Source organism: Plecotus auritus (genome assembly GCF_963455305.1).
Source record: "Plecotus auritus genome assembly, chromosome: 6".
NCBI classification, from domain to species: domain Eukaryota; kingdom Metazoa; phylum Chordata; class Mammalia; order Chiroptera; family Vespertilionidae; genus Plecotus; species Plecotus auritus.
Genome location: NC_137773.1, coordinates 172,341,238 through 172,364,242, shown reverse-complemented (window position 1 = coordinate 172,364,242; position 23,005 = coordinate 172,341,238). Strand labels below are relative to the sequence as shown.

Sequence of the window (23,005 nt, the reverse complement as noted above, 5' to 3'; positions counted from 1 at the left end):
TGCGGCTACCATGCGCGGTTTGCTAAACCTCTACCGCACCATGCAGCGAGGGCTGTTAGACGCCAAGGCCGATGCGCCTGTCCGCAGAGTACATTCGTTTCACAACGTGGGGCTGGGGCTCGGCTCTGCACAGACCCCCGGAGGGGACGCAGGCAGGGGCTGGGCACCCCGCCAGGAAAGACGGGCAGGGCCGGAGTTTCCCTTTTTTGTTCCGGGTGTGGATGTGGTTTCCTCCCCGGAGGAGGACGATGCTTCAGGAAGAAGCAATTCACATACAAGCTTTCAGCTATTCAAATAGCTGTCAGTTTGGGAAAGGAATTCCTATCCGGCGGAGAATCCGGGTTCAGTCCAGGCCCTGCCATGGGGTCCCCCGGTGTCTGTGCGAGTGGGTTTGCCTGGGGTGGGCGAAGCCCGTCCTGAAGCTTCGAGGAGACAGCCGTGCCCACGGCCGTCCGCTCCCACCGGACCCGAGCTCTGGGGGAAGGTATTCTGCTGACAGGCACATGCGAGGGGCCTTCCTGAGGGTCCCCCTCGACGCTCAGGCGGCTGGAAAGTCCCTCCAGCCTTGGCGTTTAACCCGATTTTCACCTGAAATGACTGATATAGTTTTCAGGGCCCGGAGGACTCGGAAGGTGCGTAAAGCTGAGACATTGCCCAGGTCCACAAATTCAGTTGTGTATCTGCAACAAGGGAGACGCACACACGAGACGGTGACAACACGCCAGGAGGAGACACACGGCGGGCGGGGGAGGGGGAGACAGAGAGAGAGTCACTTGTCACTGAGACCTGCGAGGCACGCGTGGCGTCTTACCTGGGATAACCGAAATAGTTTTTAGAGCTCTCAGGACTCTGAAAGTTCGAAGAGCCGACAAATTCCCTAGTTTTATATTTTCTGATACATACCTGCAGAATCAAACCACAGTTACTGGGATTGACAAAGCAGCACCTCAGCCTGCCCTCCCGACCAGCCCTCCCCCACAGGGGGAGGGGCCTCCCCTAAAGTTTCTTCCTGATCGGAACCCTCCTGCGCGGGGACCTCCGCGGGGGGCGCCTGAGGGATTCCACACAGCAACCCTCTCCCCCCCGCGGCTTTCAGGGTGATGGTCCCGTGAATAACCGGTGCCAGGAGGCAAGGACTCGGCCACATTCTCCGTGACACTGGGGACCGTGACGCAACACGTGACAGGGTCTGAGGATGGAGAGGCACAGCGGGGTGGAGAGGGACAGTCTCCCAGGAGGCCCTGGCCAGGCGACAGAGGCGCAGGTGGGCTTCTGAGCCTGGGTTCGCTCTGCGTCTTCCGCGGCCCGGATCATCCGCGTGTGCCTGCCTGGCTGCTCCAAACCAGGGGACCCTGACGCCCCGGCTGAGACCACCCCGGAAGTGGGGCTGGGTGTCTGAGGGCTGCCCACTTTCTCCCCGCCACCATCAGGAGTCAACCAGAGACGCAGCGTTCTCAAGATGATGCTTTGGAAGATGAGAAGGGAGGTTGTCTGATCCCTCAGCTCTTCCACTGCTCACAGGCAGTGGCCAACACAAGAAGAGACAAAAGCAGGACCAGGGATCTGAGGGAGACTCCAACCCCGCCCCCCGCCATGAGTCCACCCCAGTCTCACCCCAGACCCTCACTGTCCCCCAAGGATGCCCTGGGTCTCCGCAGTAGGAGAGACCTCCGGAGGTGAGCAGTCACTGGGGCTTGCTTGAGCCCAGGGATGCTCAGCAGAGCCGGGTGGGCGTGGCCTCCTGCCTACAGCTTGGACCTCCGTGGCCTCCACGGGCACAGGGGGAAGGAGTGTCCTCTGGGAGCAGGGACCTGCCCAAGCCGAGTGTGAGGACACGTGTGGAGGCGCCACATGACCAGAATGTCTGAGAGACGGGGGGACAGTGTGTGACCAGGGCCATCGGGACAATGGCAAGTGACTTGTGATATTTAACCAGCGGCTTCGCAGGCAGGGTGTCTGACATTTAACCGAAGGTGTCTGATGTTTAACAAAGAACAGCGGACTCGGGACGTCTGATGTTTAACCAAGTGGGTCTGACTTGGTGTCTGAGTGATGTCAGACCCAGGATGTCAGCCCAGCGACGCTGGGAGAGTGCCCAGGGTGGGCTGGCAGTGCCGCGGGACTCACTCTGCCAGGCAGTCGGGGGACCAGGACCCTCCACTCTACTCAGAACTTTTACATCGGCCCTCGGGCTGGGGGTTTCTACAGAGAAGGACTTGGCGGGCTGTGTCAGGGGACTCGGTGTCCTGGGGTCAGCAGGGTCCAGTGTGGTCCAGTGCTGACACTGGCTGGCACCAGCGTCCTCCACGGCCACTCATGGGGCCCTGCAGACCTCGTCTGCTCCCTCCATCCCTGCAGAGATGGGAAGTCCGTGGAACTTTCCTTCTTGTCACATCACAGACCGTTTCCATTTCCATTCCACCTCCTGGACCCACTTCAGCTAACATCTTCCTCCAGGGCAGCAGTCGGATGCAGCCCCATCTTCCGGTGGGGAACGGACGTCACCTCCTTTGTTCTGGCCCATAGATACCTATTGATTTGGTCTAAGCTCCCTATTGACTTTTGATGGCTTTTCTAATCTCTTTGACAGGTCAGACCTTCAGGCCTCTGTTCCACGTTCCTCTCTCAGGCTTGGACTCTGCCCAGACACGGTGCTGCCCCAGGACTGTCGAGTTAAGCGGGAAACAGTCTGGAACTCCATGGAAGCCACGGCCGGCTGGGGGCTCTGGGCCCTGTGTCCTGTGGCTGGCTGAATGGGGGTGGCCGGGGGAGAGCTTTCCTTACTTGGCCACTGGCTTCAAGGCTTTTTCTTCCGGTTCCAGGGAGAGAGGGGAGTACTGTGTAGATCCGAGAGGGAACCAACTGTCCCTGCTTCTCCCCTCCTGTCCTTCATAGACCTGTCTGTCCTGCGTCTCCAGTGAGTGACTCTGCCTGTCTTTGCCCATCCCGTCCCCGTGTCTTTGCCCATCCCCTTCTCCCTGCCCCGCCCTGTCCTGCTGTGCACCTGCCTTCCCCACCCCCTCAGGTCCCCAGTGCAGACAGCGCTTGCCCTCCATCCATCCCCTGCCCCCTCAGCAGCTAGTTCTGAGCACAGAGAAGCCGAGACCCCAGGATCCGGACATGTGTGCACCCCAGGCTTGCAAAGCCACCAAGTGGCTGAGAATAGCAGAGGGGCTGCTAGTGGTGTGTTTGTGATGTTGGACACGTCTGGGGGGAGCAATCTTGGCGGGGGGCGGGGGCACGGAAGTCTGGAAGGCGGGGCACAGGGCTGGGTGAGGGCATGGCGTGGCTGTGACCACGTGTGGGACACGGGGACTGTCGCCTCTTTTACTCCTCCCAGAGCCTGGGGCCTGGCTGCTTCCCAGGTTGGGGCCTTCGCCTCCTAGTGAGGCCTCTCTTGGGGCCTGGGTGTGGGGCCAGGCAGGAGAGACCCATATCTGGCAAAGGACTAGCTTCAGCCATGGTGGGTGGGAGGCTGGGGGTGGAGTCCAATCCTCCTGCAGGCTGGCAAAATGCTCCTCCAAGCCATTGTCCTTTCCCTGCCCTGGCCACGCTGCTGGGCAGGGGCAGAGGGCTGGGGTGGGGTCGGGGCCCTGGCACAGAAAGCGCAGAGGGTGTGGGTGAGAATCCCACCCCGTCACACCAGCCCCGGTGCAGGGGGAGCCTTTCTGGGGGCCGAGGAACCACAAAGGCAGACCTGGGCCTTCTCCCTGCCCCGCCCTGTCCTGCTGTGCACCCTCCCATTCAATGCAGAGGGCCCCTCCTGGGCTGCTAGGCAGAGGGTACACTCAGCACATTAGCATGATTGCCACCTTCTCCTCTCTGCTTCCCCCCCCACCCTTCCCCTCCAGGTTTGGTTTCCATAACAACCCCAGAAGGTGGGAGGCTGTGCTAACTAGCAGGTAATGCCCAGCTGGGAGGGGGCCACAGGAAGAGGTCTGGCTGGTGGGCTGCAGGCTGAGCCTGGCAGGCTTCCTGGCACCCCCTCCAACCCTCCCACCACTTCGAAATCAGGTGGAGGTGGGGGTGCGGGATCACCAGACTTGGGGTGCCTCTCATGGTTATGAGCTAGGAGACATTGCTGTTGATTCATTCTATAATTTGGGGCAAGTGCAGGCTCTCTCTGAGTTTCTTCATCTCTATAAAACAGAGATGGGATGGGGAGTTTCATCGAATACAACTTTGCTGCCACTTAAGACTCCTTTGATTATCCTGAGAGGCCTGCGTTATTGAACCATTTGGCTAGAGCAAAATGCATTTCACTGCATTACCACGGCAGTAATTAATTGTTTTCGTAAGACAGAATCACTGTCAATCAAAGCTGCCAGGCCAACCGAGCCCAGAGCACAGAGCTGACATCCAGTGGGTCCATGCGGTCCTCGGGGAAGTGAGCCTGCTGTTTCTGTGGGACGAGGGTGGCCTCTGAGGCCTTGTTCTGCTCTGTCACCCCCAGTTCCGGTCTAGGGTGAAGGCGGGCAGGGCACACCTGCTCTGTGATTCCGAGCGGAAGGAGCGGTTCCCCGTGGGATCCTGTGGGGATGGAGGCTGGGATTCTCTCCTGAGACGGGACAGGAGAACTTGCTAAGGGCCTGAGGTCACGCAGAGAATTTCCCAGAATCATGGGCTGAAGACAGGCCAGGCCTGGTTCCTGCCATCAGACAAGGGCCCAGGGCACGGTGTCTTTCCCAGGGTCAGGGGCATCGTTCTCATGAAACTGTCCTGCCCAGGCTCCAGGGTGGGAAGGCAGCCACTGTGTCCTTCCTGCCAAACCCCTTTCCTGTGACACTGGGGCCTCAGGGGCCCGTGGATCCCTGCCCCTCTCCCATAGGGCACAGCAGTCATACTACCCCCTTCCCAAGTCAGTGCACACTCCCGGCTCCCACTCTCCTCAGACCTCCTGTTCTCAGCTGATGATCCTGCTTGTTATCACTGAGAAAAATAGAAGCACTCAGAAGAGAAATTTCTTCCTCTCTCGTCATCCACTCTGAGTCCACCTCCATCTCCACCTGAAATTCTGCCTTCCCCACTCAACGCCAACGCTCTGCCTGGCCCTGGATTCCCACCCCTCGGCCAGCTCAAGCTTCCATCCTGCAGTTCCCCCTCTTTCACCCCAAACTTCCCTTCTCTCCCGAATGCTTCCCATCCACCTGCAAAGACACCTCCCTTCTTTAAACATCCTCCCTGCACCCAGCTTCCCCTCTGGCCACCACCCTGTTTTTGATCCTGTTTATAGCAAATCCTACAACATCGATGTCTTCACTTGCTCCACCTCCCCTCCTCCCTCTCTCTATAATCAGGCGTAAGTCCTCCACTCATTGACCTGTCTTGTCAAGGTCATTAGCGATATTGACGCTGATGGTCCAGTCTCGGTTCTCGCCTTCCTCACGCCGCTGTGTGGTATCTTTCAAATTGAGTCCCTGCCCTCAGGTGGCTCTTGGGACACTGCTCTCTCCTGATTTCCCTCCACCATCCCTGGCAGTGCCCTCCTGCTTCCCCCCCTCGACACTGACCCCAAGATGTGGAGCGTCCCTCGGTCCAGCCCCTGGGCGGGTTCCCCGCTCCGGCTACACTCCCTCCTGGATGATCTCATCTGGTCTCCAGGCTTTAAATACCATCTGCACCCCGATGGCTTCTGAACATACATCTCCAGCTCAGACCTCTAGCCTAAGCTCCAGGTTGCAATATCCAGCTGCTGACTCCATGTCTCACCCTGGATGTTGTCAAACTTAATATATTCCCAACTGGCCCTTTCCCTGCCTCCTCCCTCTGCCAGCTCCTCCCTCCATTCTCCATTTCAACAAGTGGTAACACCATTCACCCAGCAGCTCAAGCCAAAGTCTGCCCTGGGGTCTCTGGTCAGCCCTATCTTCGCAGTATATCGAGAATCTGACCATGGCACTCACCTTCTCTATGTGGACCCTGGTCCACCCTCCGCCCCCCCTGTTGCTTCCACCCTTCCCCTCTGTCTCCTGTCCACACAGCAGCCAGAGCGGTCTTTGGCTCCCATTGCCGTTGGCTCTTGCTGTGGCCTGGGAGGAGCCTGCCCCCAGCCCCCCGACTCTGCGTCCTCCTGCCCCACTATGCTTTCTCCCGCTCACTCAGCTCTGCCCAGCATCAGTCTACGACACTAAGTCTACACTGAGCCCCTGACCACAGCTCCTGCTTGGGAGGCCCTCCCTGATCGGTTGTCTCCACCAGAACACAGCACCCGATGCCTGGGACACCGAATGGCAGGGACACCGAATGGCAGGCTTCAACCCAGCCTTTCAGCCAGGGTCTCCTCCCAGGCGAGGAGGCGGGGCCTGAGCCTGTGCAGCAGCAGGCCAGGGCTCACATTCACTTCCTGGTGAGCTCCTTGGCATTAGTTTTCTCATTTGTAAAATAGGGAAGGGAATCCCCATCCAACCCACCTCTCTGGCTAGTGGGAGGACCCACTGGGCCATGGCAGGGACCAGGTGCCTTAAAACGAGCCAGACATGGAGTCTACGACTGGGCAGAGCAGACATGCTGGTGGGCGTGGCGTGAGTTCCTGGGGATGGCCGGCCACTCCCCCAGACTCCTTCTCTCTTTACTGTGGTTTCATTCGTAGTCACTGTTCACAGTGGTTGGGGTATTTGAGGCTGTGACACTGGGTTCCCTTGGTGGAGAGGGCAGAAGGTGCTCAACCAGAATGTTAACGGTGGCCCTTGAGCACAGGGCTGCCATGAGGCTACAGACGGGCAGTGGACCTGATCACCGCGGCCTGATCACCGTGGCCTGAGCTACTCCGGGCCCGGCTATCCCACCAGGATGAGCTGAGGGCTCCATCCTGACTTCCTCCCGCCATGGCAGGAAGGTGGGCTGTTATACGGCCCCATGCAGAGCCACAATGTGGACCGCAGTAGGGAGGCCGGGAGGGCTGGGTGCAGCGAGGTACGCTTGCCCCTCAGTGTGGCCTGGCGTGGCACCGCACAACGCCGCGGAGGGGGAGCGAGGTACTTACGCCATGATAATCACGCTGAAGTCCAGCCAGTTCCACGGGTCCCGAAGGAAGGTGAACGCATGCAGGCAGAAGCCTCGGGCCAGTATCTTGACCAGAGACTCAAAGGTGTAAATGGCAGTGAAGGTGTACCTGGGAGGAAAGACGGGTCTCTCAGGGAGGCGGAGCCTGCAGCCAGGCTCCCAGGCGGCGTGAGTCCTGAGCAGCCCCCTCTCGGGGCCCCAAGGCTGGGCTGGCGTTGTGGGCTGAGCTTTGTCTCCAGCCTCCAGCTAAGAATCCATCTTCCCATGTGACTACTCACACAGAGTGCCTGCCATGTGCCCCCTGTACCTCCATCTCCTTTGGTTGTCTTGATGTAAGAGGCCCCTCCACCCGCCTCCTTAACCCAGCCCTGGGAGTCCATGGGCACAGGCGTATGGTGGCCACTGGGTCTGCCCCAAGGGACAGTAAGGACACCCAAGTCACAGCCCCTCACTTTATTTGTGGGTCCTCAGCAGCTGGCGAGGAGAGCATGGTCCACACTCAACCACCTACTGGGTAGGTGGCTACAGATGTCTCTCTTGACCTTGGAAAGGGGGTTCATATTCTAACACTTGAAGATGGGTAGGGACTGTTCTCTCTGCCTGGGGTGGGCTGAAGGATCCTACATGTCTGGATGCGGGGACTGTGGCCCCCAGGAATGCGAGAGGGCCACACCCTGTGCCTCCCAGGTCTCAGCAGCTGGAGGCAGGCCCGGGGGAGGGGGCAGCACTGAGGGGTCCTGTGTGAACAGGGACTGCCACCCGCAAGCTGCTTCCATCTTCTGAAATCAGGAGCCAGATGCACCACGGGCCTCTCAGGTCTGCTCAGCGCCCGCGGGTAAGGCACTGGCACTGGGGAAGGACGGACCAGAAGCGGTTTTCTAAAACTGTGCAAATGGTGACAGAGGCAGGACTTGGAGGGAAAAGGCAGCAGAGTGCGGTGTTGAAGCGGGGAGGCCCTGTGCCTCTTCCTGGAGGTCACACCTCCCAGCGGCATGGTATCAGGCAAGGTACTTCTCTCCTCCTCTGTCTCCTTATCTGTCAAACAGGGATATGACTGCACCTACCCTCCTGGGTTGCCGTGAGGGTTAAAAGAGATGATGTCTACTGTTCGATGTCAGCGTCTGCCATGCGCTAAGTGCTCAATCAATTATTATTATGGTTGTTGTTTCAGAGCCTTCTCCAATGTCCTCAGGCCTCTTAGGAAGGAGCCCCTACTTTGCCAACCTGGAAAGCTTCCTCCCCTGAGGGCACAACTCAGAGCAGGAAGCTGGCAGGAGTGGAAGCAGCAAAAGAAGGTGGGGGCTGGGCCAAGAACCCCCTAGGAGGGTGAGTCCCTGAGCCTGGACCCAGCCCTCTGCAGGGGTGACTGTAGGAGCCGTAGAATAGAAGGGAAAGGAAGGGAGGGAGGGGCCAGCCGGAGAGGCCCTGAAGATACTCACTCGACATACTTGGTCCAGGGCGGAGGGTCGTGCTGGGCCATGAACACGCAGTTGGTCAGGATGGTGCACATGATGAGCATGCTGAAGAGCGTGGGCCAGGGGTCAAGGAAAACCACGCCAGGGGTCAAGGAAAACCACGCCGGGGGCCAGCTAGGCTACCACGGCCAGGGGGGCCTGGCCCGGGGTCGTCACTCCCAGGCCAGAGCTGCCACATCCATGAGACGGAGGCTCCAAGAAGACACACTGGAGCCGTGCCCAGTCCTTACCAACCTCCCCACCGAGGCTGGCCTCTGTCCTCTCCCTGGCACTGCAGCCCCTGGGAGGGACAAGACACATGGACCTGCACCTTTAGCAGGTCCCCTGAAGGGTCCATCTGGAGGCAAGGGGGACGGGCACGCCCAGACCTCGGAGGTTTTTACAGCCTCTTTGGAGGGAGATGGCATTTGTAAACCTCCTCAGGGGCCACTGTCGGAGAGGAAGGCCATGGTGCAGGGTCCGAGTCCTCCCCCCCGCCTCCCACCACACACACTTCTGTAGGAGCAGCCCAGGCGGACCTGTGGCCTGGGACTTCTCCATAGCAGTGCCCTGCTGACACAACGTCTGTTCCTTGTTGGGACACACTGACCCTGGGAGGCAGGGGGCTGCTTCCCCAGCTGCTTCCTGCCTTTGCTCATCACTTCACTCATCCTCTTCCACCGAATACACACCTTCTCCTCCTCTAAGACGCGCCCCCCCAGCCCCCGCTCCGAGCAGGAGCACCCCCAGCCAGAGCACCCCCAATAGAGCTCTCCCCAGCAGGAGCACCTTAGCATGTGCTTGCTCTCTGACTGTCAATGTCCCCAGCCAGAGGGGAACTCTTCAAATGCTCCGACTGTCTTGGGCATCCTTCTGGGCCCTTGGCCTTGAACTGAACTGCCTCAGGCCTTGTCTGGCCCTGACTCTCTGGCTACAGGTCCCAGCTGCTGCTTCAGGCTGGACTGATCTCCACGGCCTCCCTTACCCCTGCAAGACCTACAGAGCAGCAAGGGGCAGACCCTGGGCTCCCTGTGGGCTGGGGCACCCCCAAAAGGCCTGGCCTGGAACAGGAATACTCAGCTGCCCTCACAAATCCCCTCCCCAGCCAGAGAGGAGAGGCTGGGCCTCCTACTCCCTGTGGCTGCCCCCAGGCTCCCCACGCTGCCCCAGCCTCAGCCCCTCATTCCCACAGGCTGCCAGGAGCTGCAGTAATTGAGCTCCAGGGGCCTGCTCCTTCCTCCTACCACAGCTCCCTTTTCCACGGCCCGACCCGGCCTCGGCAGATGGGGAGACCAATGCAGTCAGACTGGAGATCGGGCTGAGCAGGGAGCTGACCTGTGAGTGGAGGGGCTGCCGCAGCTAGAGGCAGAGCTGAGGCCTCTCAAGGAATCCGGGTGGAAGCTCTCCACACCTCCAGTCCTCCTAGAGAACCAGGCAAAGCATGCCAAACCCGGCCCCCAGCGACAATAAACTCTTTCTTATCTGGGATGAGAGGGGTCAGGCTTTGGACCCCCCTTAATCAAACCAGAGCTGCTCAGCTCGAAAGCCACAGCCCCCAGGGAGCCTGCATTCCTCCCTGGCAGGGGACAACCCCCTCCCCCGACCCCAGGCACTGGGGTCCCCCCTTACCCCTAGCTTGGTGTCTGCATCCACCTGCCAGTGTGACAATCTCTGTGTCAAGTCTACCTCCCTCTCCAGCTTTCAAAGACAGGAGCAGATTCCCATCTCAGTCTCTCTCTCTCTCTCTCTCTCTCTCTCTCTCTCTCTCTCTCTCACACACACACACACACACACACACACACACACACATTCCCCACACCTGGGCTCCATGCCGAGTCTTTCCTCATTGGGCAGACAGTTCACAAGCCCCTGGACCAGCCTTTACTCACCCCACAGACTGCTAAGCCCTCTATAAGGATCCCAGATGAGTCTTGCAATCTGAAATGATGCTAAGAGCAAGCATTAACGGAGCCGGTCCTGGGTGCCAGGCTCTGCTCTCTGTATCCATGAACTAATTGGATTCTCCCAACAGCCCATGAGGAGATGCTTCATAGACAGAGGAGAGCAAGGCACCAAGAGGTTAAGTTGAAGGATACTATAGCCAGTAGAATAACAGCCCCCCGAAGACAACCATACCTAATCCCCAGAAACTATGATTGTTAGTTGATATGGCAAAGGGCCTTTGCAGATGTGGTTAAACTAAGGATCTTAAGATGCAGAGATTATCCTGGAGTTTCTGGGTGGGCCCAGGGTCATCACAGGGTCCTTACAAGTGAGTGAGGTGGGGTGAGGGGGTGGGAAGGGGAGGGGGACAGGGAGCCAGCCTCGGAGGGATGCGTGTGAGAAAGACTCCACCAGCTGTCACAGCCTTAAAGACGGAACGGGCCGAGAGCCGGGAATTCACGCAGCCGCCACAGACTGGAAAAGCCTAGAAAACATTCTCCCCAGAGCCTCCACACAGGGACAGCCCTGTCGATGTCTTTTTTTTTTTTTCCAATATATTTTATTGATTTTAGAAAGGAAGGGAGAGGGAGAGATAGAAACATCAATGATGAGAGAGAATCATTGATTGGCTGCCCTCTGCATGCCCCCTATTGAGCCTGTAATCCAGGCATGTGCCCTTGGCTGGAATCGAACCTGGGACCCTTCAGTCCAGAGGCCGACGCTCTATCCATTGAGCCAAACCAGCTAGGGCCCTGCCGATGTCTTGATTTTAGCCCTGGGAGAACTTTGTGGATTTCTGACTCCGGGAACTGTAAGGGGATAGTTTCGTGTTGCTTTAAGCTGCTAGGCTTGTGGTGATTTGTTGCAGCAGCCACAGAAAATGACTGTAGGTCCACAGCTGGTCCACGGCAGAGCCCAGCTCAGCCACAGCTGCCCTCCACCTGAGCCCCTGCTACGCCGTCCCTGCACAATGACAACAAAAGTCACCTGGGCCACCCCCTGCCTCCTCACCCACCAAGGGGGAATGTGATCCCACCCTTGGCCTCTGCCACCCACAGAGCAGCATGAAGAGCTCACACCTGAGAGTGAGCAGCTCAGCCGGTGTGGCTCAATGGTTGAGCATCATCCCGTGCACCCAGAGGTCACAGGTTCGATTCCCAGTCAGGGCACATGCCTGGGTTGTGGGCTCCATGCCCAGTAGGGGCCATGCAGGAGGCAGCTGATCCATGTCTCTCTCTCTCTCTAAACAATAAAAACATATATATGTATATATTCTTAAAAAGTGTAAGCAGCCCTGACCAGTTTGGCTCAGTGGATAGAGCGTCAGCCTGTGGACTGAAGGGTCCCCGGTTCGATTCCGGTCAAGGGCATGTACCTTGGTGGCGGGCACATCCCCAGTAGGGGGTGTGCAAGAGGCAGCTGATCGATGTTTCTCTCTCATCGATGTTTCTAACTCTCTATCCCTCTCCCTTCCTCTCTGTAAAAAAATCAATAAAATATGTATATATTTTTTTAAAAAAGTGTAAGCAGACTGCCATGCAGGAGGAGTGAACTTATTTGCCATTTTTAAGAACAACTGCCCCCTGAGCCGGCTCTCTGTGTGAGACCAGGAGGCCCTGGAGCCACAGGACTGCTCTGAGATAGGCTGTTATAAGAAACAAGCCCCGCCTCCGGCTGGGCTTCCTGGAGGAGGCATTCAGACAGGCCCCAGAGGCTGGCTAGACTTCCCCTAGCCATCAGTCAGCCCAGCGGTCATGGCAAAGCAGGGTGGGCCGAGGAGGGGGAGACCCCCCTCCCGGGAGCCAAGCCTCTCCTGGCTGTGGGGGAGCCACTCGCAGCTCTCACTGAGTGGAGAAGGCCCCTTGGCAGGGAGCAGCAGGGTGGACAGGCCGCCTTGGCCCACAGGACTTGCCTGGACACGGACAGAGGGGAGCTGGACTCTGACAGCCAGACTCAGGGAAGAGCCAGCGGAGACAGCCTCCGAGTCCTGCAGCCACCTGGGCCCCACAGAGGGAAGTGACGGGATGCCTGTCTGGGCACAGCAGACTCTAGTCCAGGGATGGGCAAACTTTTTGACTCGAGGGCCACAATGGGTTCTTAAACTGGACCGGAGGGCCAGAACAAAAGCATGGATGGAGTGTTTGTGTGAACTAATATAAATTCAAAGTAAAGGAGCGGAGGGGAGAGTAAGAGAACCCTCCGCTCTTTCGGCTCCGCGGGCCGGATAGAACAGCCGAACGGGCCGGATCCGGCCCGCGGGCCGTAGTTTGCCCACGGCTGCTCTAGTCTCTACCACTTGATGCTCAAAACCCTGCTGGCTCTCCTGGCCTTGAGGACGACCCTTCCACTACTCTCCGCCACTCGTGTGTGTGTGTGTGTGTGTGTGTGCGCGCGCGTGTGTGCGTGTGTGTGTGTGTGTGCGCGTGTGTGTGTGTGTATGACCACTTCCTACCTAGACTGAGCCTCAAGTCCATGGGGCTCTGCCCAAAGCGTCCCCAGGTCTCCCATAGAGCCCAGCCCGGAGCCAGCACCAGAGAGATGAGTCAGGTGCACTCCTGGCCAGGCCACACCTGTTTGCACTGCCTGGTTCTTTCGGGCCAATGACGGAGCTGGTCCGGTGTGTGGGCAGAAGCACAGGCCAGCTCTCCAGGCCTGAGCCCAGTGGAACATCTTCCATCCTGTCATGTCATTGTCCCCACACACCCACGCCCGGCCTCCTGATTAAAAAGCCAGCGAGGACCGCCTGCAAGGATTGTGGGGAATGCCTGAGACTCGGGCTGCCTGCCTTCGGATCCCAAGGAGTCGACTCCCCAAGGGAAGGGAAGGAACGGTGCGGCTGTTTTCATAGATTTGTGCTATGAAGTGCGCACACACACACACACACACACATACACACAAACATGAGGTTTGATTGCCCATTTGAATCTGCTAGAGAGACGTGGGAGGATCTGTGAAGAGATCCTGGGCACCCGGGAAAGCAAATGCCTCTTGGAGTGAACATGAGGCCTCTCAATGTGACTGTGGCAGGATTGGGAGTTCAGCTGGTTCTTTTTATTTAATCCCAGCAGGAACAGATCCTGCAGCATTTTAGCGCAAATACATAGGGAGACATAATTCAACGTGCCCATATTTACTTTTGAGGCACCCTCCCAGCATGCACTGCGAGCGTGGAGCACAGGGCACCTCGGAGCTGAATCAGCGTGCACTCGCTAGCACAGCACTGTGAACGCCTGGGTGGCTGCAAGTGAGCAGGGGCTGCATTCCTGCCCCTTCGGAACCTGTCTTTGCCCCTCCACCCCTCCCCCAGGGCCTGGCACAGACCTCTGCACAGTGAGCACTTGGGTGTTTGACTGGATAGAAAGAGGTAAGCCCGCTACGGGTATAGAGTTTCAGTTTCGCAAGCTGAGAAAGTTCTAGAGATGTGTGGCACAGCAACGTGCATAGAGGTGACATCACTGGACTGTACACTTAAAAACGGGTAAGAAGGTACGTTTTATATGTTTTCTAACACAATAAAAAATGTGCCCAAACCGGTTTGGCTCAGTGGATAGAGCGTCAGCCTGCGGACTGAAAGGTCCCAGGTTCAATTCCAGTCAAGGGCATGTACCTTGGTTGCGGGCACTTCCCCAGTAGGAGGTGTGCAGGAGGCAGCTGATCGATGTTTCTCTCTCATCGATGTTTCTAACTCTCTATCCCTCTCCCTTCCTCTCTGTAAAATATCAATAAAATATATTTTAAAAAAAACGTAAGCAGAGAGGAAGTTCATAATTCAAAACATGAGATCAGTGAGCATTAGAAATGCTCAGTGACGGCTAACGGGCAGGGGGTTTCTGCTTGGGGTGGTGATGTTTCTGGTATGTGAGTTACATCTTTATTTTTTTTTTAAATGCATGGAAAAGCTGTAGAGTCCTAGGCCTCACACAGGTGACGGAGGTCTGGAAAGGGCTAGGAATAGTTGATTTTAACAAGTGTTCCAGGTCAGACTGAGGTGGCCCTCACAGACGGACATTTGGAAACCATTGCCCTGGGAATTGTTCAGGAATCCTTGGGACCTGCTAAAACGTTTGCAAGTTGGGCCTGAGATTGGGCAGTTCCTACAAGACCCCCGTGATGCTGATGCCACTGGTGGGTGTACCCCACTCCAAATGGCAAGGCTCAGGGCACGGGGCTCCTTCCAAACCTTACAGATCTAGGCCCCTTCCTCTTTGCCAGTGCCCCCTGAGCCCACTAAGGGGCGCTGTTGAGGGCCTGCCATGGGCTCCCACCCATCCCCAGGCAGTGGAGTGCCAAGGCAGCCGCGGGGAGCCCAGCACAGGGCCTCTCTCAATGCTGAGCCACTTCCCTGGGGCAGCTGTCCCGGGAGATACAGGCTGGCTCAGAGCCCGCGGAGCTAGTCCTGCTGGGTGGTACCAGGACCTCCCAGCCTCAGAACCACTGTTCAATGGACCCTCTGGCTAGGCTGGGACCTCCAGTGTCCCCACCGCTTCCCCGGCCCACCTCCTCCCTGGCCTCATCAGCCCCACCCCCCGCCCAGGGCTGTGCAGGGGCTCTGGGGCTGCTGCCGCATCTCTGGGGGCTGCTGCCGCTGCCAAGCAGTGCTGGGTTGGTTAGATACCAGGAGGAGAAACCCCAGGGGGCAGCCCGAGCAGGTGCCAGGGAGGCCACGCCCTTGGAGTGAGGCCGCAGTCAGGCTCAGAGCAAGACAGGCGGCTGGTCTCTCCTCTCCGCTGCCCACCCCACTGTTCTCGCCAGGCTGTGCCCACACACCTGCAGGAATGACAGCTATTCCTGTAGCTGTCTCATCCCTCTTAGGGGACTATAACATTCCAGAGGGGGCAAGGACAGGGTCCTATTCAGCTTACTACCCTCAGGGTGCCCAGCAAAGTCCCGGGCATCTACAGGGCGCTTGGGACCAGTGTGGCAGAATGGCCCCAAATTAAATCTAGAACCACTCTCGCCTCCCCAAGTAAGATGTAGCTGTGCATGGCGGGCTGCCCCCTGAACACGGCCCCTCTCCACGGACGTGTCTGCCCCCCAGCTGATGCTGCTGTCACAGCCCAAGTGTGGGATTTCCCTGGCCTTACACGTGTCTCAGCCACCTCCTGAGAAAGGCAGGCGCGAGCGCAGGAGGGGAGAGAGAGGGCCTGCAAGCAGAGAACAGAGGCAGCAGTGAGCCCCTCCTGCTAACCCCTGGGGTGAGGATGGGCATGAGGCCCCGGGGGAGCAATCCTCAGCCCTGCCCGGGGAAGAAAAACCCCTGAGCTGTCAGCAATGGTCTTGGTTACTTCGTCCCTCACTGGGCAGCTGAGTTCGGGAGCCTTTGGCCCTCCAGAGTGGGGAACTAAGGGGGACCTTTGGGGGCTCCCTCAGGCCAGCCCACCACACCCACAACTGATCACATGGCTGAGCCCAGCAGCATGGATGCCCGGGACTCTGCTGCCAGCTCTGCCCTCTCGGAGGGCTGTCTGTGGGGCCCCTCTTCTGAAGTCTGGAGAACAGCCGTGCCTGGATGCTGGCACCCCGTCCCATGGGTGGTCCAAGACCAGTACATGTCCCCCATACGCCACAGCGCTCCTGGGCGGCCGCAGCTTTTTTAGGCTGTGGTTTATATAAGGGAACGCTACCCCGAGCTCTTTGAGATACTCCGAAACTGCAAACATTGTGTCAACACCTAATCAAAAAGCAAGCGCTGCCCCCCTCAGAAGATGCCCATGTGCCGATGAGCCAGGGGCCTCTTTCTTGGAAAGTGGTTTCTCCCTGGCTGAGCCGGGGTGACCTGCTGGAGGTCCCTGCGAGTGGGCGGGGAGGTGCAGGGGGAGGGGACACTGACAGGCCTCCTTCCTCTGGCACGCTCAGGAGCTTAGGTCCTAGGACATTTCTCCCCTGAAAAATCAGAGCAGGGTTCCCCAAACTTCCATGGGCCCAGGACTCCGCTGGGACCTTGTTAAAATGCAGGTGCTGGCTGGCAGGTCTGGGCTGGGGTGGGAGACTCGACATTTCCAACCGGCTCCTGGCTGATGACCCTGCTGCTTGCTTGAGGACTGGCCAGGAATTGGCCCTGCCCTGTCCACCCACCACGTGGGGCCCAGAGGGTACACAGCGCAGGCAATGCCTGCAAAGGATATGAATGAACCAGGATCTTCACGGCCGCTCTCCGGATGGGGTGGAAGGGGCTGAGGACGTACAAGGCGTTGGTGGCACTGAACCGGAAGATGGTCTTGCCTTTATTCAGCACGATGAAGGTCTGTGGACAGAGAGCTGCTTTAGGTCGGGGTGGCAGCCCCTCGGCCCTTGTGGAGACAGGTTTGGGGGGCAGTGTTGGCTCAAAACCCTAGAGCGGTGGCTAAGGGGTGGGTGGCGAGAAGAGAGGGCCTGAGGCAGGGGTGAGGGATGGCGGAGCAGCATATTCTCTAGGTCATTGGACTCTCACGGGGTCACCACGACTGGGAGGGGGTGAGGTCAAGTTTAGGAGCATATCAAGGGTGGGTGGGATTTCCTTTACTTTCAAAATTACCATCCCAACAAGAAGGGGCTCTGCTGATCCTGCCTGAGCTGCTGTCACAGCAGCGGCCCAGCTGATGCTCCCTCCTTCTCCTTCTCTTTCTCCTTCTCCCTCGGACCCCTCCCCGCCTGGTGTGGCTTCCCCACTGGACCACGGGGGAGTGAAGACTGAGGGGTGAAGAGCAGGGGTGAGGAACGGGCAGACCCTAGCCCAGCAGAGAGCAGCGTTCCCGTGACCCTGTCTCCCGGAGCCCAGGACATAGTGTCTCCCCTGGAGGGGTTGTGAGCAGCCCAAGGTAGACCCTTTCCCAAGCTTCCAGAACACACTGTCTGCACAGCACGATGGGGCATGAGCATTGTGGCCGAGCCTCAGGCGCATCAAGTGGGTGTGTGGGCCGGCCCTGGAGGCCAGCGGCCGTGCCCCTGCCCAGCTGTACGGTGGCACAGCCCAGGTGGCACGGCGCTGGGCTCTCGCTTCTCTAAGGCTGTCCTTGCTGGTGAGACCAGGCTCTGTTTACTGTGGGTAGGGAGACGAGTTGACCAGATATCCCAGGACCAAAAGTGCTGCTGTGGTGCCCGCCTCGCCCTGTGGGTTGCGGGCAGGGTGGCAGGGGTCAGAAAGGAGAGACAGAGGTTAGAGACCAGAATCAGACCTGGGCCTCGGTTCAAGTATTCCCGGTCACAGGGACAGAAGAGAGTGTCCCTGACTCCTTCCAGGCTCAGCTGCCACCAGCCCCCAAAGCTCAGCTCAGCCGCTGGGTCCCCGTGCCCCGACCGCGGCCTGTCCCAGCGAACTACAACCTAACCACCCCTCTGACGCGTCCCGTGACTTGCCACCAGCTGTGGTCTTACCCCGACCCTAATTCTCCCTTCCAGCTCTGACCAACCATGACCTCCGCCCACCCACCCTGACTAATCCCAACTTCCAGCCTCACTCTGACCCAAACTGTGGCCCCAGCCACCAGCCTGAACCCCGCCTGAGTCACGTGAACCAGGGAAGCGGGGCAAGTTCAAGGTCTCCCTGCCCACCTGTGCGCACACACACTGCGTGGCTTTCCCTTCACCCTCACCCACTCACACCAGCATTCACGCATGGAGACAGTCTGGAGCCACACCCGCCCTCAGGCCCCTTAGTCTCCTGAATGCCATCTCAGCACAGTCAGGTGCTGGTGACACAGACACACAGCGCTTACACCTGCCGTGGACTTGCGCCCGCCCTGGGAACATGGGTCCCGGCTGCGCACACTGCTTCTTTGGCCCTGTGCTGACTGCAGTGCTGTGAGCAGCCACGGTCCTCGGTCCCTGCCTTCTGGGGAAAGTTGTCGCCCAAGTTCAAACGCACTTTCCTCCAGCAAGTGGCTGAAGTGTGGGTGGCCGGGTTGGGGACCAGGCCTCTGCAGGAACCCTGCGTGTCTGGGGTCTGGCTGGGTGCAGGGCTGGGCATTCAGTCCTGAGAGGCGAGGTCCGGGCGGGGACCCCGACGGGGGAGTTCACCTTCTGGATAGAAATCTATACGAGCAGGGATCCTGACTATCCTGTCCAGGGGGTAAAGCTACCTCCTCTTCCTACACTGAGGAGGGACAAAGGCAGGACAAGCCCCTCCCCACCCCTCTCAGATTTCCCACCAGCCAGCTTGGTCCCCCTGCCAGCCGAGGCCCAGTGAGTCCTCCGAGGCTGCCCCCCTGTCCCCAGTTAGGAACGGGGAGCCATGCTCTGGGGCCCAAACTCAACTCAGGACAGGACTCAGGGCCTGCCTCCAGTTCACACACACCATGGGGATGGGGTGCAGAGCTCCGGAGGTGGAGGCTAACCCCAGACAATTCCCAAAGCAGGGACCCCCCCTCCCCCAAGGTAGCAAGACTGTCCCTGGCTTCCCTCTCTTTCTTCCTAACACCAAACAATCTCGGGCTGCATATTTCTGGCCCTTTATTCTGGAACTCCAAAAGAAAGGTGATTGGAATATAGATCACTGATGACTCACTCCCCCAACGCCCAGAGGAGCCCGCCCCAACGAGAGCCCAGCGTGGCGGCGAGGCCCTGTCCCCAGCTGCTGTGGGGAAGCGTGGCGGGGGGAGAGGGGGTGGGCGGCGGTCACCTTTTGGGTGCTATAGTAGGGGTCCAAGTCCTCCAGGGGCTCCCCGAGGAGCTCTCGGGGCGGGTTGCCGTAGAGATCCGGCAGCTTTTTCGAGGCCTGCAGGTCCAGCTGGGGCTGGAGAGCCTCCTCCTCGGGCAGCCCGTCGCGGCTCTCCTGCGGGGTGGCCGAGCCCCGGGCTTGCTTCTCCTCCATGCGCTTCTCGATGGCCGCCAGGGACTCCCGGGTGAACCTGTGGAAGCTGCTGGGGCCCCGAGGTAACAGGAAGTCTGCCATCTTCTCATCCTGCTTCTGGGGCCCAGGCGGTCCTCCGGCTGCCTGCGGGGAAGCTGGAAGACATAGGCGCCAGGCCTGACGCTACGCCCAGGGCCAGGGGGCAGGGTGCCGGACCTGCTGGGGAGTGGCTGTGCTAGCGGAGGGAAGGGCAAGGTTTGCAAAGATGCTCCCAGACCAGGCCCGGCCACTCCACAGGCACAGCTGGTGGCTGGCCTGGGTAAGCCCGGGGCCCTCCAGGCTGTGGGTGTGCCCAGGGGCCCACAGGATGGTCACTCCTCACACCCCAAAGAGCACGTCTGACTGCAAGTGGGCAAGAGTGATGGCATCATCAAAGCTCCTCTTTCTGCCCCCTCAGCCCAGAGGAGACACTGGCACTTGGCTCCTTCACCAAGCGCACTTTTTAAAAATGTTTTAAAAAATATATTTTTATTGATTTCAGAGAGGAAGGGAGAGATAGATAGAAACATCACTGAGAGAGAATCATGGATTGGCTGCTTCCCGCATGCCCCATACTAGGAATCGAGCCCACAACCCGGGCATGTAACCTGGTTCGTAAGTTGATGTTCAACCATCGAGCCACCGTGGCTGGGCCCACGTGCATTTTGAGACACTTCTCCCAACTGTGTGACACACTGTGGACTGAGAGGGACACCCCAGGGGGCAGGGGCGGGCCTGCCATCCCTTTATGTCAGCTCTCTGGCAGGCCTGGTCCTGAACCAATGAATGATGGACGGAGTGATAAAGAACACACCGGTGAGGGGCCAGGGCATTAGGAGGTCCCAGTGCAGCCCCCTCTCAAGGTGGTCCCTTCCACAGGACACCCTGGGGCCCTGGGAGGGTGATCAGACGCCTCCTGGACCAAAGCCCACACTCTGGGCTTCTTTTCCAGCCGGGGTGGTGGGTCGCAGAGTGGGGGACACTCTGTCTGGTCTCCCCACAGCACCATGGGCCTGCCTGGGGGAGGGGGCCCAGACTTCGCGTGAGGCCTGGAGGTGCCAACATCTGGCAACAGGCGGGGGCGTCTGTGTCTGCCAAGAGACCCAGGCAAATCCCGTGGGCTTCTGGGAACAGCTGGATAACAAGTTTGGAGTTGTCATCCAGATGTTGGCACCCGGGGGTACACAGCTGCCGAGGCGCCCTGCTGAGAAGATTGCAATGAAATCCCCAGGGTGAGGCATCCTTGTGAAGACGGAAATGCTGACAGATCACCTCAGGCGCCTCAGGCTCTGCTCGCCGCCCCCCCTTCTCTCCCCCCGCCCCCCCGCCCCCCCCGCGTCTGAACAAAGGAGGGCTGATGCCAAGTGACAGCAGAACCGGAAAACGGTGGCCACTCATCCACTAGGTCATCCAGCCGGCACATGCGTGTGACGCCAAACCGGGAGAATGTGGCCCCTGGTGGCCTCACATGATCCAGGACCTGGTGTGAACATGCTCTGTCCATGACACAGCGACCAAGGAATGCGCTCCCGACTGTCCCACCAAAACAGGATGTGGCCGGCACAGCTCCTGACGAGGACACCGCCGGGAAGCGGTGTCGCTAATTCCATCAGCCCCGGGAATGGCCAGGCACCAGCTCCGAGGGCAGCGTGGACACCTGTTGGAGATCGCTGCCAGGGCAGAATCCCTCTCTGTCACCCAAGGGCCAGTGCGGCCTTGCTCTCACTCCTGCGAAACATGTCGCCAAGGACCCCATCGAGCTGCTGCCCTGCACGCAGCCCTCCAAGGAGCCCAGCCCCAAGCGCAGTGGGTTGTTGTGAACTGGGCACCTGGCCAGGTGACAGGTAAACAGGGAACAGACACAGCACAGGCAGGCCTCACCAGGGCGCCTCTGCTCCCGGAATGTGTGCGGGCCGGTGCGGTGCGGGAGGACCTGGAGGTCCCGGGACCTCCGCTTTGAAACCACCCTATCCCCCAGCCTCCTGTCATGCAAGTCAAGTTAAAGAAACCTCTTCATTTAGAGTCGCAGGTGAGGAACTAGATTTCCCTTTGATGGAAGCCTGTGTCTGTCTACCTTCCACCTTTGAACACAGCAGGCATGATCTTGTCCCTGAGTGGGAATGGCGGCTTCTTTTCTCAGCGTGTGGAAATCTGGGTGATTGTAAATATTCATCTTTGTGCTTTTCTTCAGTGCTTGAACTATTGATGGTGATCGTGTATTGTTTTTAGGAGAACAATCAAGTCAGTATTCTTTTTACTAAAATAAATGAATGAATGAATGAATGAATGAATGAATGAATAAATAAATAAATAAAAGCCCGCCTGGATGCAAGGCAGTCCTCGCCACGGTGAGCCACCACTAGACCCATAAATCGGGAAACTTCCTCTTTGCTTGGAATTATTTCCTGAAAATAGTGTCTCTGTCTCTGTCTCACTGTATCCATCTGTGTCCACATGCCTGCAACGGTTTTGGAGAGACGCATATGTCATGAACCTGCAGAGGCTCACCGGTACACACACACACACACACACACACACACACACACACACGCAAGCTCACACCTGCATATACGTCTGTTCTAGTAAAGGTGGTTTTGTTGTTGTTCTTTTTAATCCTCACTCAAGGATGTTTTCTTAATTGATGTTTTGAGAGAGAGAGAGAAAGGCAGACAGAGAGAGAGATGCTAGAGAGAAACACTGATTGGTTGCCTCCTGAATGTGCCCTGACCAGGATCGAACCTGCAATGTAGGCATGTGCCCTGACCGGGAATTGAACCTGTGACCTTTTTGGTGTCCTGGACAACACTCCAACTAACTGAGCCACTAGGCCAGGGCAGGGAAGGTGTTCTTAAAATTTGTATTGAAATCAACTATTCATGCAGATTGGTGAACGGATCCTAAGTGTACAGGTGGATGAATTCCCACGAACTGAACAACTCGGTAACTAGCATCCAGGTCAAGAAATAAATTGCTCCCAGCCCTTCAGACTGGGGTTCCCCTCCCGTCACTAACTACCCTCCCTCACCAAGGGTAACCATTGTTCTGACTGCTCCAACAGCATAGATTAGCTTTGCTTGTCCGTCTGTGTAGTTTACGAGCTTTTAACAGACCTCTCACAGGGATGGGGAAAGAATGAAAGAATTCGGGGCGGGGAAAGGGGGGGAACTGCATCTCCTTCTCATTAACCTCTCCCTGGAAATTAGCATTTCCTCCCCTTATGAATGCAGGCAGCAAAATGGAAGTGTTGAGCAGTACCCACGGCCACTAGAAACTGAGGCTAAGTCCCTGCCCCATCACAGGCACGGCAGGCATCTAGACCAGTGGTCGGCAAACTGCGGCTCGCAGCCTACGTTTGCCGCTCTGTTGACTAATGAGTTTGCCGACCACTGATCTAGACTATCTTTAATGCTCATTGATACTTCAAAATTACAATACTCATCGACCCGCTGCTACAGCGTATTGTTTGATACATTAATAAGGAGGCCCTGAGGATGGGGCCCTGGGTCTCAGGAAGGGCCCTTGGGGTTGAGTGGTTTCTGAAACCAGATTCCAGACCAAGTTCCCTGCCCCCCAGCAGCCAGGCAGCCTCAGGTTCCAAAGTAAACTAGCCGGGGTGTCCTTTGTCTCCGGGCCCCCGCAGGCGGCTGGTGGTAGGCGGGCGGGATCCATTCTCTCCCTTGTTCCTGCACCTGGCTCTGGCCCTGCCCTTCCTCCAGCAGCTCAAGGCCCACGCCCTGCGGTGGCTGAGCCTGGCTGAGCCCTGGCGGCAAGGTTTCCGGTGATGCCAGGGCAACGAAGG

General features: G+C 58.4%; 1 protein-coding gene across 7 annotated transcripts in view; it reads right to left on the bottom strand.

Annotated features, from left to right (window-relative positions):
* SCN5A (sodium voltage-gated channel alpha subunit 5) overlaps positions 1-19,269 on the bottom strand; it is a gene marked incomplete at its 5' end in the record, with an annotated part of 79,129 nt that extends 59,860 nt beyond the window's left edge. For 5 of the 7 annotated variants that reach the window (XM_080673329.1, XM_080673330.1, XM_080673331.1 and 2 more), the window contains 5 exons: positions 812-903; positions 6,983-7,111; positions 8,442-8,522; positions 16,499-16,644; positions 18,997-19,269. In XM_080673329.1, coding sequence (XP_080529455.1) covers positions 812-903; positions 6,983-7,111; positions 8,442-8,522; positions 16,499-16,644; positions 18,997-19,269 — 721 coding nt within the window. Of the gene's footprint in view, positions 1-588; positions 681-811; positions 904-6,982; positions 7,112-8,441; positions 8,523-16,498; positions 16,645-18,996 lie in introns of all 7 variants that reach the window. The other 2 variants (XM_080673327.1, XM_080673328.1) reach the window with 1 other exon arrangement.
* Between the last annotated feature and the right edge of the window lie 3,736 nt (positions 19,270-23,005).